This window comes from Pangasianodon hypophthalmus, chromosome 2, assembly GCF_027358585.1.
Source record: "Pangasianodon hypophthalmus isolate fPanHyp1 chromosome 2, fPanHyp1.pri, whole genome shotgun sequence".
Classification (NCBI taxonomy): Eukaryota; Metazoa; Chordata; class Actinopteri; order Siluriformes; family Pangasiidae; genus Pangasianodon; species Pangasianodon hypophthalmus.
The window spans coordinates 12,878,777-12,891,831 of NC_069711.1; the positions used below are offsets into that span (position 1 = coordinate 12,878,777).

Here is a 13,055-nt window from a genome sequence, read left to right on the forward strand (position 1 = left end):
AAACAACTAGCCATAATATGCAGTTTGTTTCTATAACCGTATGGTTAAGGAATAAAAGTGCATCTAAGGCATAACTGCCAAAATTGTGAAGTGCTTTCTTTAAACACTAAGAGATAAAATTAATCAAACCTGCTGATGGACATTCATGAAGTAATTTGAGGAGAAAGCCTAGCAGTTCTGCACAACACAAACACAAAAACACACGAATTAACATTTAATACACTATCACATACTGTAGAGAATCAATTATTCAATCAATTAAAGAATAAATAATTGTTAAAATGTCTGACCGAAGCAAAGTGTTGTCTTTCTGTTCTGGGTCGAATGGGATCAGACAGCTGTCGAGAGACAACTGTGAAGTCAAACACAAAGGCTTTTTAAGCAAAAAGCTGCAGGATCTGCAGGACTTCATCTTATTAAAGGAATTCATTTTTCCTGACAACATTTTCTAATAATTGCTGTCTAATAATTGAGCTTTTTGAACTATTCACCATCTGCTGACATCCTAAACATTAAAGTCAACAATACAAACCCATAACAACCCTTTAGTGAATCATCGCATTCACTTTTATGTAAACATGCATGCGTCTCAGAGAAAGCATGTGTTAGCCCTCAGAGACTGGTACCATCATGCAACGGGGAGAAGCAGCTAGTGGGTAGGAACTGTAGATAACTAAAGTGGGAGCAAATTAGAGCAAAAATCCCACCTAAAAGCTTATTCATCAATAATAAACTTCCCAGGTTTTCAAAAATAGCAAATCCTAACTGATAGTCTTATAGATTACTGACCTGGTGGGCTGTTTTGCCTAGCACTGCTTATGCTTTCGTCCAACCAGCTGAATGAGCTCCGCTTCTGAGGGGTACCGGCAGAAGACAGGCTTTCCTGAAGCACACGCATATACAGGAAAACATAAAGGTTTCAGATAGCTTGTCATTTACTTTCAAAACTTTCACACTGTACTCTACTGATAGAGCCATTGACAACTCACATAAAAATAAATTACCCTGATTTCTATTACAGTTGAATGTTCCTGCAAGAAATAAAACTCATCTCATGAGTATTATAAGGGTAATTGAGTGTGCTGGCTGCATCATCTTGGTATGTGGTAGACAAATTAAGTAGTTACCAGTCCTGTGTCGTAGTCTTCCATAGCTTCCTGCTCATGGTCGTTCTCCTCCACCACACTAGTGAAGCTGCTGGCATTGGACGAGGACCGAGACAGATCGTACGACTCCGGAATGGAGGGGGCTCTACAGCATAGGGCCGCACTAAGAAGAAAACACACCCACACGCTTAATGGTCACTAAAGCCATTAAAGTTACACTTGATTTTATCTACATGCATTTACAAGTATTGTTGGCAAACTGCATCTCAGAAATGACTAGTACACATTGTCAATATGCAAGACTAACTTCAACAGTGGGTGTAGAATGCCATGCTGTTCTACAAGTCAGCAGCAGACTGAAAACACTATGACAGCAACCACAACAATAGCAGGAAGTTTTGAAACTAACAGCTTGCCCACAATTACCCACATTGCATGACATCTCTTTGCCACTTCACAGTGATAAAGATGCTTGAAGGAATAGCTGGTGTGAAATCACAAACATTTCAAGGGACTATATGAATGTTTTGACTATAGCTTGCTCCCTAGTGAACAGAGCTTGTAATCTTCCAGAATCACAAAGGCGTGGTCATCCACATAATGAAGTATAATGCTTCTGTAAGACATACATACACTCACCGTCCACATTATTAGGAATACCTGTACACCTACACATTCATGCAGTTATTTAATCATCTGGCAGCAGCGCAATTCAAAAAATGATGCAAGTTAATGTACATATAAAACATCAGAATGAAGAAAAAGTGTGATCTCTGTGACTTTAACCATGGCAAGGTTGTTGGTAACAGATGGGCTGGTTTAAGTATTTCAGAAACTGCTGATCTCCTGGGATTTTCTCACACAACAGTCTCTAGAGATTACACAGAATGGTGTGAAAGACAAAAAAAACATTGAGTGAGTGACAGTTCTGTGGGTGGAAATGCCTTGTTGATAGGAGAGGTCAGAGGAAAATGGCCAGACTGGTTTGAGCTGCCAGGAAGGATATGGTAACTCAAATAATCACTCCTTACAACCGTCATGAGCAGAAAAGCATCTCAGCGTGCACAAAACATCAGACCTTGAGGTGGATGGGCTACAACAGCAGAAGACCATGTTGGGTTCCACTCCTGTCAGCGAAGAACAAGAATCTGAGGCTATCATGGGCACAGGCTCACAGAAACTGGACAGTTAAAGAATAGGAAAAAAAAAAATCACCCGGTCTTTTTCCAGGCTTCAACTGTCCATTTTGGGTGAGTCTGTGCCCATGATAGCCTCAGATTCTTGTTCTTGGCTGACAAGAGTGGAACCTAATGTGGTCTTGTGCTGTTGTAGCCCAACCACCTCAACTTTGAAATGTTGTGCGTTCTGAGATGCTTTTCTGCTCACCACGGTTGTAAAGAGTGCTTATTTGAGTTATTATAGACTTCCTGTCAGCTCAGGCCAGTCTGGTCATTCTCCTCTGATCTCTCTCATCAGCATGGTGTTTCAGCCTGCGGACTCTCCGCACACAGGATGTTTTTTGTTTTTTGCATCATTCTGTGTAATCTTTAGGGAATGTTGTGTGTGAAAATCCCAGGAGATCAGCAGATTCTGAAATAATCAAACCAGCCTGTCTGGCACCAACAACCTTGCCACGGTTAAAGTCACAGAGACCACATTTTTTTCTTCATTATGATGTTTGATGTGAACATTAACTGAAGCTCTTGACCTGTATCTGCATGATATTTCTGAATTGCACTGCTGCCACATGATTGGCTGAATAGATAACTGCACGAATGTACAGGTGTACAGGTGTTCCTAATAAAGCTGACGGTGAGTGTATTATAATAAATAATTGTGCCTTGTTCATATGGTTACTCACCTAGTTCTTGTGGTATGCATCTCAGGCGAACTGTGATTGGGAGAGTTGTCAGTATTGGGCTCATGCAAGGCATGACCACTATCGGGTATCTTTTGCGTGCTGGGAGACACGTCCCTACTGCTGCAATATAAATGATGAACATTTCTGCACTGTCAAGCATACACACAAGAAAACAAACTGGGATTTGTTTCCTCTGCTCTTCTTACCTTCTCTCCTGGACTTCCTGAATATTCTCAATGCCGATTGCACTGCTCCTTCTGGAAGTAAATGGACCTGATTTCTTTCGGGTTGGGCTCTTCCCCGGGATGATCAGAGACTATGGAGGAGAAATCAGGAAAATTCCACATATACAGCAACTGATTTCTGAAATACTACTTTTTTATATAGATTTTTCATTTCTATTTGTTATATAACCACATTTAGGGTGCAAATATGATTATATTGCAGCTGATATTCTATTCAAAGTACTGTACCTGGAAATTCAAATACAACTTTTCTCAAAAAGGTTATCTACTTTGTTGCCATGGTGTTTACTGCAGCGTACTGATGTGTAAAGCTCCATCTGCTACACTGTCCAACATTCTGCCTAGATCAGTTTAGTGTTGTAGTGCTTAGCAATGAGGATAAGTGACTGCTGTGGAGTTCTGTACATCTCAGTGCATTTTTTTTTTCCAATTCCACAGTTTAAAACTGTACAACAGTTTTTTTGCTGCTGATTTTTAAATTATAAAGCATTTATGCACACTCATACTGTATGTAAGAATACATTATTTCCCCCTCTGTGACTGAAACTGCTCAATTCAGAGTCAAGGTCACAGGCAAACAGCCAAAACTGCAGGTCACAGAGGGCAGACAGACTGGCACTAATTCTAACTGGCACTCCACTAGGGCAACAACACAGTTGTCTTTGAAAGCTTTTCCAAAATAGTCTGCCCTCCTAACACCACATGTCAGTTTTCTTCAAGTAAAGTGCAAGGAATACTCACAATGCCGGGTGTTTTATGGATATCTGGGGGATTATGGGTAAAGCTGCCACTGTGGCTGGTAGAGACAGTGTGGGGCTTCTTGTTGCTCAGGCCCATAGCATCCATAGACTGACTCCGACTGCGAATTACTCTCTACGCACAGAAACACACACAGTGGGAAGACTCACCACAAAAGTCCACACTAAAGCTACACTGTGAGAAATTAGTGAATGAGTTAGAGAGAGAGAGAGAGAGAGAGGGAGGTGGGGTAAGGCAGGTGCAAAAGGATTGGTAAGCAGATGCAAGCGTGAACAAAAACTCATGGGTCATTTCCTCTTCTGTCACCGAAAAACTTTAAAAATAAAACACACTTAGATAAACATACCTTAAAGGACTCAAAGAAACCACCACCTCCACCTCCTCCGTTCTCCAGTTTCTCATCTTCTCCCCCCAGTCCCATCATGCACTGGCTGTTCACATGCAACTCCTCATACAATGTCTCCAGCAGTGCAGAGCGTGTTCTCTCCTGCACACAAACACACTGTGCAGTAGGCTCTTCAGACAAACAAACCCTCATCCTATCTCATACACAGAGCTGGGTTAAAGGTATAGACTGATTTTGGTGGATGATGTTTTTAAAATTATATCCAAACAAATAGAGAAAATAATGCTTCAGTGTTTCCTCCAAAGGACCATGCATGTGTGTTATCTAGCTTAGAAAGCCTGAATTCTAGTGAAATAGAGGGAGCTTTCTGGGGAAAAGATCATCGTTCTCTTGCTCATACACACACTTGCTTGCTCACCTCCAGCTTAGCAAACTTCTCTGCCTTATAGCAGGAATATTCAGCATTGATGAGTTTTGTCAGGAGGAACTCGTGGAACTCTGGACTCTAGTCAGGGAACAGAATGTAAAGTGTCGTATCATACAGATCAGATTTTGCTAGTTGCAAGAATTCTCTTATTGAAATAATAAATAAAACCACAGTGGATCTGTGGGTTTGAAATGTCTCTCACTTTTCTGAAAATGGCTGGGTCTGGGAGAGCAGGCCCAAAGAAAGGCACATCATCTCTCGAAGTCACTGATACCTGTAATGAAAGGTAAATACAGCATTAAGCAATACACATAGAAAATAGAGAGATATTTTTAACAAAAGGACAACATTAAAAAGTAATTAAATATATAGATATTATACATATATGACTGAATATGTACAGTACAGTAGATACTGAACAACATTATATCAAGAAAGGATGTGAATATTTTACTGAATACAGAATATTGTGTAATGTCCACATAACAACCAGACAGATTTGTCACCTTGTAAAGGACGTTATCTGTGCAGGCATTCTCCACTTGCACCACCACATAAGCATGCAGGAAATTGGATGCAATCATATCTGGTACAAATGGTGTGTTTTCCTCTTGAAACACAATAGCCACAATGTCATTTCCTATATGCCTCTTCCTCTGCAGCTGGAAGCAAAACACATTGCATCTTTTTATTTTTCAATATTGTGTTTCGGAACTAAAAAAATAAATTGGTGGGTCACACTGTGAACAACAAAATGAAGTTATTTCTTTGATTGTATATATGACAGTTTGAACATTAATATGACAAACATCAGCTGATGTTGATGGCTAAAGTTGGTTGACTGCATGCATTAAAAAAAAGGCTAAACAGGTGCTGAGCTCCTGAGTGTATGTGGAAGTAGTACACTAATGCTATTATTGATACATTTGAACAATTAGATGAACATATTTACTAAGACATATTTGCTAAAGGAACATTTAACCACCTAGCACATATTTGACAGCTAGCTGTTTGCCACAGAGTAGGTATTTAGTCAGCACTCTAGCCTGCAGTGTAGTATCACGCTTGTACCAATTCACTTTATAGAACTTTATAAACCATCATTCCATGTATAACCATGTAAAATTTCTGCATGCTAGGTGTTTCCAGCATGTGATGTATATTTAATCCACTGTATATTTGCTTAAAGATCCACTCGGAGAGTGTGTTTGCAAAGTGGCTACAGTAGCTCAATATTACCTGTGTCAGAATACTAGGTGATGTTTACTCTCTGGTTAATCAGACAGAAGGTGCAAAAACAGATGGCTTGCAATGGCCTGTTGTTCAGCACTGTGTCATGTGGTGTCCTAATTAACCAAGCATATGGGGATATGTGGCCACAGAACAACGCCCAGAGCTCAAACAGCTATATTGACAGGTTAAAATAATACTGAAATTGCTACCAGGAAGCCACATGAAAGTTTTTGATCTTAGTGAATACATTTTGTCTTTAAGTCTTATTCAACATATGACCTTAAGCACTGGCAGAAGTATTTTACCCACTGCTGCAAGATGGGAAATACTATTCAAAAAATAGTGTAAACAAAGCAAAGCAGTACACTTTCACAGATGGCCCAAGAAGACATTCCTTACCTGCTGTGAGTCTCCTTCAGTGTAGGGTAGTTTGGTGGACACATGGAACATAATCTCCTTGTTGTGGAAATTGTGATACACTGACTCAGTTCCAGTCTGGCCATGTGCAACATCAAGACCCCCACGAAACCTGGCATATGTACATATTCAGAATCAGCAAGTTTAGTATAAAAGTTACACCAATATTTATGCAGGGAAAGTTTCTCATATTCAGAGTTGGTTTATGCACACACTTAACTTGATTTTCTGAGTGTCCCATTCAGATTAAAATTACATGCATGCTGATTTTCTTGACAAAAAGTGTCAGAAATAGTAATTTTCAATAGTATCTAGACCACTGCCTTAAAACAGAAGAACACAGGGACAAAAATGTGGATTGAAGAGGCAGATCGTATTTTTTTCCCTTTGATGTGAAATGTAATATGATCTAACACAAAAGCAATCATTAAAAAAAAAAAGACTAATATGATGATTACATGAATGCGAAGATAGCAAGAACTGAAACTAAAATCTAATAGGAAACTAATATATTGCCAATGTGCAATATTACTGCATGAACATTCTTAGTAGTAATTATCATGTTAATCACTGCAAACTTGGTCAATATGGCTAAAGGAGATAAAAAGACCTTTCACAAATTGCCATTAAACAAGATAGATAATTAAGCTACCATAGACACTGACATTTATCTTAAAAGGCAGTTACCCTTTAAAGTCATGTAGCTCAATCTTCTCCCCCAAAAACTCCAGGAACTCAGTAAAGGCTGGACTCTCCTCATTGTTCCCAAAGAGCTCCTCTTCTGATGTCTGTAGGAGACACAAACTGTTCATAAACAAGCTACTCTGTATTCTCATAAACCCAGGAAAGAAACAGCTAGTGTTTATTACCTGCCCAAACTTCTGATAGATGACTCCAAACTTGAAATTGTTGCTTATGACATGTTCATCAAAGGTTACGATGAGTCTGGAAGCCTGTAGGAACACACAGTACAGCTTAGGGTCAGAATATGCCTGATATACAAGCAGTGATGTGAAAGTGATGATGAGTAGCGAAGACTAACCTTTGGGTAAAGGACTGGATAAAATCTGTCCACGTTTACTTCTTCACACACAAGCTACAAAAAATTAATACAGCCAAATTCAAATAATCAAACACAACCTCTTGTATTCACATGGTGACAATTGTGTTTGTCCTACCTTCGCCATTTGCACCACGTTGGGGAACTCAGTCAGGCAAGAAATGGGTATCACATCATGGTAGGTTTTAAACTTTGACCTAGAAGAGATTAAAGAATTCTGTTTAATTTTCCTATTTCTCTTTAATTCTTTAATTCAATTCAATTCAATTTTATCTATATAGTTCTTTTAACAATAGACATTGTCACAAATCAGCTTTTTCAGATATATATAAATTCAGGATATACATTAATTTTTTTTTCTAGATTTGCAAAGCAAGGATGGACTTTAAGGCTATAAATGCCAGATATGAAAAGCTCATTCGTGAGGTATTACATGTGAGGCAGCATGACACATTCATATTAAACCACGCATTGTAATCACTGGCCCTGTGAACAAACAAGTCTATAGAGATAAATGATTAAAAATTTAATGATTAATGTTGGGTGAGACAAAGAGAAAGACTAAGATAAATAGCTGGAGAAATACCAAGAGAAAAAAGAGAGGAATTAAGACATAAAGACAGAAGGTTTTTGGCATGATTTAAGACTGGCAGTTTGATGACTGAGCAGCAAGCGGGTCCTGTTGCCAATTAATCCACTGTGCTGTGTTCAGAGACTGAATGCAGATAAAGAACTACTTTACACTGTTATAAGATATCCTCTATTTGTTTCTCATTCCCTCATGATCTCCAGTCAGGAGATATTCATCACTGGACATTTTCTGTAAGGTGTGATGCACTGTGGTTAATAATGCTATTTTTTTTAAATTACAAAAAGCACTCAGAATAACAGCAAAAACATGCGTGAACAGAGGAATTACAGAAACTGTTAATCATATTAATATAAAAGTGCAGTACAAAGGAGAGGGACTTGGAAGGAAGGAAGAGGTGCATGAGTCACAGAGGTGTTAAGTGACAAACAGCTTTGTCTGGCACAGACAAAGTGAGAATAAAAAAAGAATGAGTGAACACAGTTGTGCTGGCAATGGATGAGATTTTGAATGTGTGTGTGTGTGTGTGTGTGTATGAGCGTTACCTAAGCACTAAGCGGAGGTGCTCTTGGTCCCCAATCACGTCATACTTCACTGAGAAGACAAGGTGGCCAAGCACTGTGTCCACAGAGTAATAATTAAAGTGCTCCTGTAGGGAGTTGCAGGTGCACGTGTTCACTCACACATACAACCTACATATTAAAGTCTATATTTTGCTATTGCTTGCTGTTTCCTCTACTTTCTATACAGTAGCAGGTAGTTTTAAATATTTAATTAGATGTCTATTTGTTTAGCTGGAATGATATTTTACCAAATAATTTATTCTAAAAACCATACATCTCAAAATAAGCTTTCAAATTCATGGATTATATACATGTTTTTTCCCTTTTTTATCTGAGCACACTCATCAAACATACAATTATAATTTCCTATTCTCACCTTGCCCAAGAAATGTTTCCTATAGATTTTGGCTATGCTATTGCTCTCCAGTTTAATCTGGGAAGCTGGACATGGGGGTGGCTCCTCATGTGCTGGGATGGTACTAAGCTCGTGATTGGTCCCCTCAATCCAGTAACCACCAAACTGTGGCAACAGAATCAGTGGAAACGGGGCTTTACGTTTCAGCACCTGTCAATCATAATGAAAAAAATGTGTATTGATTATGGAAAAAATATGCAGTGTAAGTATCACATTATTTTTTATGTTATTTACCTCATGAACACTTGGATAAGGAATATAGTCTTCTTCCGTCTGTTAAATAAACACAAAAGTACATTTTTGTTAGTATGCTGACAATTACATTTTACCAAATGTTCCAAAATAAGATACAATAAGATATAAATCTATATAATACAATATATGGCCAAATGTATGTGGATACCTTAGTATTGAACATTCCATTCCAAAAGCATGGGCATTAATATTGAGTTGTTCCCCCCCTTGCTGCTATAACAGCCTCCATGCTTCTGGGAAAGCTTTCTCCTAAATTTTGAAACATGGCTGTGGAGATTTGCCAATTCGGTCACAAGAGCACAAGAGGTCAGGCACTGATGTCGGGAGAGGAGGCCTGGGACACTGCCATCAATCCAATTTATGCTAAAGGTGTTCAGTGCATTTGAGATTAGGGTTCTGTGCAAGTCACATGAGTTCTTCCTCTCCAAACTTCTCTTTTTGGATCTCACTTTGTGCACAGGGGCATTGTCATGCTGGAACATGTTTGGGCCCCTTAGTTCAAGTCAAGGGAAACTGTAATGCTACAGCATACAAAGACATCCTAGACATCTTTATGCTTACAACTTTGTGGAAACGGTTTGGGGGAAGACCCACATATGGGTGTTACAGTCAGTGTCCACATACTTTTGGCCATATAGTGTATGTAATAAAACATAGAAATATTCCAGGGGTCATTTACAAAGGCCAGGTTATCAACAGTGCTTAGAATGGGCTCAGCGCACAAACACCCCCTTGCTCTTCTTAATACTGCCACTGCATTTCTGGTTCATTCACTACACTCGCAATAGTGTTATTTTACAGTCAGTTTCTGCAATAGCTCCCAAAGATGAACATCAGTAACATTCATCAGATACGAAGAATACTGACACTGCCCCTTCTAGAAAGCTGAAGAAAGGCTTCAAACTGTATGCTTCATCATACATACACAAAAATACCTAATTAAATAAAATAACTCATATAAATATTGTGAGTTGCTGTCTCACTGTCTAACCTGACAGCAGGCCACTGTATTTTAAAACTGGACTGAAGACAAAAGTTCATTCCTAAGGAAGTATGGAGAAATATGGAGTGTGTGTATTGTACATTATGTGGCCAAATGTTTGTGGACACCTTACCGTCTCCCCAAACTGTTGCCACAAAAGTTAGAAGCACACAACTGTATAGGATGTCTTTGTATGCTGTAGCATTACAATTTCCCTTCACTAGAACTAAGAGGCCCAAACTGTTTCAGCATGACAATTCCCCTGTTCACAAAGTGAGGTCCATGAAGACATGGTTTGGCAAGGTTGGACTGGAATAACTCAAGCGCCTGCACAGAGCCCTGACCTCAACCCCACTGAACACCTTTGTGATGAACCGAAGCACCGACTGCACCCCAGCCCTCCTCACCTGAGATCAGTGCCTGACCTCACTAATGCTCTTGTGGCTGAATGGACAAATCTCCACATCCATGCTCAGAAAGCCTCCCTAGAAGAGCGGAGGTTATTATAACAGCAAAGGGAGACTACAGCTGGAATGGGATGTTCAACAAGCAAATATAGGTGTGACAGTCAGGTGTCCACAAACTTTTGGCTATATACTGGTTATAATCATAAACACACTTACTTTAAGAGGAGGTGGAAGTGTGCATCTCTGCTCATCCATTCTGCTGTTCTGTAGAGCAGAAAATGAGCTGCAATTATACTGAGTCAGAACACTTTTAACACACTCTTTTAGCCAAATTGGGCTGTCAGCTTATCCGGAAAGCAGATATAAAATATATTTCATCTCATCTTCAAGAATGTATACAATACAGGCAAAAGCATTAGCAAAGGCTGTATAGTGTACAGAGAGCACACAGTGAGCAGACTGAAAAGTAATACATAATGAGATTGAGAAAGGTACAAGAGGAAGGACAAAGAGTGTCTGAAGAAGGGAGAGTGTCACCAGCAAGACCACAGCAACAGGCTAAGGTGCAAGAAGAGACAAAATAGCATATTCACTCTGTTTCTCCAGGGACTAGGTGCAATCTCTGTTTACCTGTATCCGCTCGATCATTGCAAATAAATCTGAATTCTAGGGACCAATCAAGAGAGAGAGAGAGAGAGAGAGAGAGAGATGATAAGATAGAAGCTTTCATTTCCATAATCTAAACTGTAATTCTGTTCAGAAATTTCCTCCTGTACACAGTCCCTACTTACATGGGGTGAGCAGTATTAAATAGCAACAGGGACATATAGATAGACTACTGCTGGTAGTGCAGTTTTTTTTTTTTTATAAAACAGACTATCTGTGATATTTTCTATTATGTTTTTCTGAGCATTATGGATTCAACATCATAGCCTGTATTCTCCCTAAAGGCAATCATTACACTAGCTTCTAAAATAGCCAGTAAGCATAATAAAGATACCATCTATTAATTGAATTGTGATGGGCTTTTATCAGTAATTACTGTAATTATATTGTATGGGCAGCTTTTAATTTCACCGCTCACGCAGACAAGCATTTATGGGCTGATGGAGCAGACCACCCCACCTATTTACAGCTCATTGGCACAGCGTGAATACCTTTAAAGCCTTATACCTGATACATTTTCAAGCTCATAATTAACAACCATTTTCATTGCCTTGTGCCAGCATGCGTTTGCAGTGTTCACAACGAATACAAGCCTGTTAGCTGTGACAGACTAGCAGTATTTACGGTTTTGTATGATGGCTGCTTTTGGTAAACTGTAATGCAGAAAGATTGTGGCAGCACCTGTTTGTTTAAACTTTGGCAGTTCATCAAGGCAACAAAGAGTTGTATATCCATTACACTTTAAACAAGGTGCAAGTAAAATTCAAAAGCTTTAAATCACATAATATATTAGCATATAAAATGTATTACATTACGTCAGTGTATTGTGGGTAAAATTTGCTTTCATATATATGTTTCCCATTAGAACCTCAAGTTAGCAAAGACTGTTAGAGGTGCATATGTGTGTTCACACGGTCACATGGAGGGCAGGAAGATTTCAGCATAACAGATGTTCTTCTGGTTCCTCTTGCCTCACTGACACGCTTTTGGAATCGTGTTTGCTCATTAAAGTTTCTACAGATGGCTTTTTTCTTTGTTGTGAACATTAAGTTATGAATGAAGTTATTTTGTAGAGTTAAGCACAATGATTCCTACTGAATGAAACCATGAACTTACCAAAAATAAATGGAACATAGAATTAACTATAAATATAAGAAAAAACACACCTTTCCATACATGAAAAACAAACTTGAACATGAAATATTCACCAGTATTATTGAATACCGATTATGACTAAAACATATGTACTTTAATGGCATCAGTAATGATGGTGGAAATGATCTTAACAGGGCACGTCTAGCATGTATAAAAAGTATACTGGTATACTTACAGTGTGTAAATGCATAAGTGAACATACATTCAGTTTATCTGTATGTCCCACGGTAAAGTCCCTAACTGCTAATGATCGCAGGTCCCGCAGTGACAAATTGCGAAATAGTAAATCAAACATGATTCTCCTTGTGGTCTGCTGATTCAGCTAAAATTGTCACATCCACACAGCCATACTGGAGTTGTGCGCTAATTCACAGCATTTGCAAAAGAGTTTTTAAGAATCATTTGTAAGGTTTCACAACAGGAGAGAGAATTACTTAACTCCACTGTACAGTACGTAACAGTTTTATTACACAATGTACACACACCAGCGATAGGTGAAGTAAGATCACTAGTACTTGTAGTTCTAAAAGTCGTTATTCCACTAGCACATGAAACTAGTTGAAGCGGAA

The 13,055-nt window shown here is 38.9% G+C and overlaps 1 protein-coding gene across 13 annotated transcripts in view; it reads right to left on the reverse strand.

The window, feature by feature from the left end:
* The window catches only part of rap1gapb (RAP1 GTPase activating protein b), an 81,390-nt gene that overhangs the window by 2,337 nt on the left and 65,998 nt on the right, over positions 1 to 13,055 (reverse strand). For 8 of the 13 annotated variants that reach the window (XM_053228224.1, XM_034310908.2, XM_034310885.2 and 5 more), the window contains 21 exons: positions 11,296 to 11,331; positions 10,882 to 10,929; positions 9,256 to 9,294; positions 8,983 to 9,171; positions 8,589 to 8,692; positions 7,573 to 7,651; positions 7,437 to 7,490; positions 7,264 to 7,347; positions 7,082 to 7,182; positions 6,377 to 6,506; positions 5,251 to 5,406; positions 4,947 to 5,018; positions 4,736 to 4,822; positions 4,318 to 4,458; positions 3,954 to 4,085; positions 3,174 to 3,283; positions 2,968 to 3,087; positions 1,128 to 1,269; positions 790 to 883; positions 291 to 352; positions 130 to 177 (listed from right to left, as the gene is read on the reverse strand). In XM_053228224.1, the coding sequence (XP_053084199.1) occupies positions 169 to 177; positions 291 to 352; positions 790 to 883; positions 1,128 to 1,269; positions 2,968 to 3,087; positions 3,174 to 3,283; positions 3,954 to 4,085; positions 4,318 to 4,458; positions 4,736 to 4,822; positions 4,947 to 5,018; positions 5,251 to 5,406; positions 6,377 to 6,506; positions 7,082 to 7,182; positions 7,264 to 7,347; positions 7,437 to 7,490; positions 7,573 to 7,651; positions 8,589 to 8,692; positions 8,983 to 9,171; positions 9,256 to 9,294; positions 10,882 to 10,929; positions 11,296 to 11,313 (1,971 nt within the window). In that variant the 5' untranslated portion in view covers positions 11,314 to 11,331 and the 3' untranslated portion in view covers positions 130 to 168. The remainder of the gene's footprint in view (positions 1 to 129; positions 178 to 290; positions 353 to 789; positions 884 to 1,127; positions 1,270 to 2,967; positions 3,088 to 3,173; positions 3,284 to 3,953; positions 4,086 to 4,317; positions 4,459 to 4,735; positions 4,823 to 4,946; positions 5,019 to 5,250; positions 5,407 to 6,376; positions 6,507 to 7,081; positions 7,183 to 7,263; positions 7,348 to 7,436; positions 7,491 to 7,572; positions 7,652 to 8,588; positions 8,693 to 8,982; positions 9,172 to 9,255; positions 9,295 to 10,881; positions 10,930 to 11,295; positions 11,332 to 13,055) is intronic. The other 5 variants (XM_053228227.1, XM_026925698.3, XM_034310901.2 and 2 more) reach the window with 2 other exon arrangements.